The sequence below is a fragment of the Camellia sinensis genome, chromosome 5 (assembly GCF_055761805.1).
Source record: "Camellia sinensis isolate YWXY chromosome 5, ASM5576180v1, whole genome shotgun sequence".
Lineage (NCBI taxonomy): Eukaryota > Viridiplantae > Streptophyta > Magnoliopsida > Ericales > Theaceae > Camellia > Camellia sinensis.
The window spans coordinates 219973812-219979079 of NC_138965.1; the positions used below are offsets into that span (position 1 = coordinate 219973812).

A 5268-nucleotide genomic window follows, 5' to 3' on the forward strand; every position below is an offset into this window, starting at 1 on the left:
GTTACCAAAATGAAGAGCTTGGTGAGAGCAGCATTTTGATCGGTGGAGATCAAAATCCCTCAAAATCGAAAATTTGAATTTTTGCTTGTCTCCTCTTCTAGCTTGAGGTAGGGATTTCCTACACTCTAATATAGTTTTTAGCTTAGTTATTTGCTATTGTGTATAGATGATGAGATTTGGTTGTGGTTTGGATAAATCTAAGATTTGGGTGTGAAATGAAAAGAGGGGTTTTTGATGTACGAGAGATAAGTGAGTATGGGGTTTGAATATAAGATCTTGGTGTACCAAAATAGTTGATTTTGGGTGTTTGGGTCAATATTGGAAAAAATGGATTTTTGCCCTAACTTGATACAAACAATCTCAGCCGGTGTACAAAAGCTTCTCTTTTTATTTTTGCTCATTCTGCATAATTCTTTTAGATTACAGAAATGAAACGGTCATGCTCTATCACATTACATAGCTTATTGTATGTCCCCAAAAAATATGAACCAAAAAAAAAAAGGAAAAAAATTAAGTAGATCACAAAAACAGAGGCAATAGTTTGTCAATATATAATAGAAATCCAAAATAAGTACCGTATATTAACATTCATTACAACAATGCGACGTCCACCAATGATAAATGTCAGTCGCTAAATTTTTTCGAAATATAAACAAGCACCTTTTCAATCTAACAAACCAACCCCGCCCTCCTTCCAAAAATCAATAAAACAATAAGCAAAGAGCTATTTCACCTCAAGAGTACAATTATTTCATATATACTTGACCAACTATTTTGCCTTGAGAAAATGAGAAATGGCAAAACTATCCATGTGGTGGTCTTTTCCACAAAAAGCTAGCTAGAAAACTGACACAAAGAAGCTGAAACTTCACTAGTATAAACGTTTACGACAATCTGCCGTCCCACAATGGCATGGAAGCTCTTTTATTTTTCCATGAGGACCAATAACGCCATCAAGAGTGTATCCATAGTCATATGTAAGTTCCTGAGTGTTACATAGAATGACAATATGTTATCTCAAAATGTTTTTTGAAATATAAAAGCTAATCCAATAAGAGAAGTACAAGCTATGGTTGGTGTCAAATACACTCCCATCATTTGAGCATTAATACATAAAGAAAGGATTTTCGCCAAGTAACAATAGTCCACTTCACACAACAGCTTAATTGAGATAATGTATGTGAAAATTTCACCTTGTTTGCTCGTTAACAATGAAGAGTTTCAGAATTTACTTTGTAAATATCATCAAATCCTTCAAGTAGTAATTGCTACTTTGTTTAGAGAGAGAGAGAGAGAGAGAACAATAAGAACAAATGCAATATGTTTTCAATGTTTTGATCTTCTGTAACAGATTCAACACTCAAAAACCTAATATTTATAGCCAATCTAACAGACTATTATCAAGATTTGTTTTACATTCGGAAGGAAAGCATTAAAGGTCCAAATGAATTAGTTTATCCCAAGCCTGAAGAAATCTCAGGTTGCAAAGATCATTTTGCCATTTAGCACATAAACTCGTCATTATTTCATCTTCTCAAAAGTGACAGATTGATTATAGCTGCCAATAACAAAGTGAAATAGGACAAATATATTGAAATATGAAATTTCAAATGGGTATGAAACAAGCAATCTAGCTCCTCCTATTTTCAATGCAAGCTCAAAAATAAAGTAATGCTCAACATGAGGAAAAGAATTATGTAAGACAGCATGTCACCTGAAAAGGAGCTATTTTTTCTGCAGCAAACAACACCACCCGAGCAAGTCTGACATCATGATGCATGCTTAAAACACACTGAACAAAGAGGTTAGGCTCGCAACTGTGATTGATAAATCTAGCAACATTACCCACAGAGCCCGCATCTATGCAAAATTCAGGTGTACTGTCTAATGCCCTGTCATCTATTTTCTCCAAGTGGTTACTGATCAGCCCAGATGCATCTCCTAATCGCCTCTGAAAAGAGAAGAAATTGGTCAAGGAAATGCATTAACGAAATGTAATTGAAAGGTCGGATGCTATTCAAAGTGGAAAATGCTGTGGAACCAGAGACTGAACATCAAACCTAAGAAAGCATTAGATAACTAATCAACTTTGAATAATAATTCATATAAAAACTCCTATAGTTGAATTAGCAAAAAGAAGTAGCAATGATAAAAAATTTCTAGGAGTATAATTAAGCTATAATAGAATTTAAGAGAGCAGCAAGATTAAATTGAAGCAATGCAATTTCTATCATGAAGTACATGGTCAAAAAGATAAATATTTTTTTGATAAATAAAATCAGATATTATTAAAAAGCATCAAGTAGATGCAAAGAATACAAAACGAATAATATTAGAAATCATGAAATGCATCATGAAGATTTTTCATCCTTTGATTAGAGTATGATGTTTTATTGTAAGTGTAATCCAAAGTTGGAGAATCTTTCATAATCATTTTCATGATCTCTAGCATTACTCCCATCCACAAAATCTACAAAAGCCAACACATCTGGATCCACCGACATCGGCAAAAAGATAAATATGAAACTTTCAATAATTCAAAAAAGAGAAAGAACATCACTTGTGCTATACCCATTATATGTCAAAACAAAAAACAGCACAGAAGGAAAACTTTATTGGGAAAATGTGGATAAGTCACCAATGAAAATCATATAAGAAACCAAGTTTAAGACTTGATAATTCTACGGTATTCAGAAAGTTGAGAAATACTTTAAATAAGGGATTCTAGTGTTATAGAGAACATAATGGTGCTCCTGTTAAAGTTACGAAGTCAGTATGCAATGATCGTGTAGTGTGCTAAAGAAAGAAACATTGAACCTATAAAGTTGCAGTGAATTTTATTTTGCATACATCCAGATTACAACCCACAGTGAAGTTGCTTTAGCACCAGAAAACAGATTTAGTAACTCAAGTTCATTAAAACAATAGGGTGGTCAAATTATAGTGAAACTGAGGCAAATATCATTAAAATCAAAAGGTTAAATATAATTTCCTGAATAGCTGCAAGTACCTCTCTACCCCCAATCTCCTTCATTGTATGGAAACAATCAATTTCAAATATATAATCATTCTCAGCAACATTATCCAGTTCGTCTGTTCTCCTGAGCACTCCAATATATTCACACACTGGTGCACCTGAAGGAATAAAGTCTCTAGACCTGACGGCCCACCCTTTTTCTGGTGTTCGGAAAACCTGTTCAAAGCAAGGATAGGGCATTAATTCTGTATTACATAATATTCATGATGAATCACAAAATAATTATGGAGACATGACCTCAAGTTGATACTTCATTCTTTGCTGAGATATACGGTTAATGCAACCAAGTTCACAGCCACAGTTTGGTCCACATTCAAACACAACATCCTTTGCCTCAATCAGTCTGAAACAAGTAAAACAAGAAGTACAACTTTCAATTGAAGAAAAGTGAGTCATAGATTTAAAACTGAGAGAAAAGAAGTGACAGATGCAGCACCAATACAAAAATTCTGCAATTGCAATCAATTTAGATAATGGCATAGATAACTGCTTATCTGCTTCAAAAGATAGACACCCTAATCAATTTAGATTATGTAGGACCTCTAGAAGATAATTTGTAGAGACTTAGTTGGGGAGCAAGGTGAGTGGTCTTATACCTTGTACATCTTTAAATACTGGTTTTCATAGTGTAAATCCTTTCAAACATTTCAGAACTTTCAATAATATGATTTGAACTATGTACCAAATCTTGTTTATGAATGTGAAAACCAGTGGATATCTGTGTGTGTGTATAAGGTTATGCTTTGCAAATGTTTTGTACGCCATCCATGGTTAGTCCCAGCTACAAGGGGGCAATAAGCATGCTAGTAGCCTTTGTTTTGAGAGGTCTCCTTTGTTTTCCATGTTTCACGGCCTCTGTTTGCCACTTTGTGACCTCTGATGGGAATCCGGATCAACATGGACCTTGTTCCAAAGTGATGGGCACAATAACATGAAACTTGGTTTGTTTACGAACATGGTTGCTTTCGTTGGAAAGCCTCTGTTATGAATTCCATATGGAAATTGACTTACAGCTATTACAAGTTATGTTTTATTACATTTAGATATCCGTGGTACTTATTTATTGCTTTGTTTCAATATAATGCTATTCACTGGGCTTCAGCTCACGCCTATTGTTAATAATCATTTTCAAGTGATGTGGCTTATCTTGGAACCCCTTTGCATTTTACATGCTTTTGTCCTTGTAGTGCTTGGAACATGCCAGCATCTACCTAGTTTCTTTTTGAATCTTGTTCTAGTATGATTGTAAATAGCTATGTTGGTGATAGTAATTGCCGGTTCTTATAAATTTTGGCCAAATGAAGGTTAAGTCCTCAGACTCTTTATGTATGTATTATCTGTGCCACAGGCCCTGTATTTAGACAATTGCTCCACTGTGGGATGTATTTGACATCTGGACACTTCTTCCTTATTTTTTGTGTATATTTAGAGGCATTCTTCTGCCCAGTTGCATTAATTCTGTTTAGATTAATTTTAATCACTGCTGGTTTTGTTTTGAGCCCTTGATTATCAGCCGGATATGTCTTTCAATCCCAGATTAGGGGTGGGGATGTGACAAGAAGTGTGTCATGGGCAGCAGAATCCCTAGTTCCGTGGATGTATCATATATGTATATCTTAGTTCATATTCAGTTATAGGTAGAATTGGATCGCAGTAACTCCCATCCATGCGGTAAACTTTAAATTCCAATACAAACCTAAATATGCATTCTCAAAATTAGGAACCGAAGGACAATACTGCCAGTTTAACAAATTAATATATACAAAAATATTGAATTTCAATACAAGAAGCTCCTTCAGAAGCATGTTGCGGACATGAGTAGATAATTCGAATCTCACTTGCCACCATTTCGGAGTACATACGGAAAGTAAGTACCATTAAGTCTAGCACAAGCACAAGCCATTGAAATGTGGTCTTTTTTTCACCCTTGTGGTTGTTATTAGTTGGTTTAGAGCAAAATTAAACAGAGAATTGTAATTTGATTTACTCTGCATTGAAATGATTTCCGATCTATCTACGCAGCCATTAATCATGTGTCAGCCAAAACTCTTGCATGAGAGGCTTATTCCAATCGCAATTAAGACGGTATTCTCTGTTTTGACATCATCTTGTACCCTTGAATAATATTAAAGTATTAAGACTTTTGAGCCCTTCAAGTGATTCGTAGCTCAAATAACACATTTTTTTTACCTCTCTCCGCTTCAATAAAATTGCTCAAAACAACACATTCG

The 5268-nt window shown here is 34.6% G+C and overlaps 1 protein-coding gene across 1 annotated transcript; it reads right to left on the minus strand.

The window, feature by feature from the left end:
- Nucleotides 1-516: 516 nt before the first annotated feature.
- LOC114261544 (histone-lysine N-methyltransferase, H3 lysine-9 specific SUVH4-like) lies at nt 517-3504 on the minus strand. The gene is made up of 4 exons (XM_028201824.2): nt 3275-3504; nt 3011-3193; nt 1715-1951; nt 517-985 (listed from the first exon to the last, which is right to left on the minus strand). Exons 1-4 carry the CDS (start codon nt 3431-3433, stop codon nt 872-874), a joined length of 693 nt encoding a protein of 230 aa, XP_028057625.2. The 5' UTR covers nt 3434-3504; the 3' UTR covers nt 517-871.
- Nucleotides 3505-5268: the final 1764 nt, after the last annotated feature.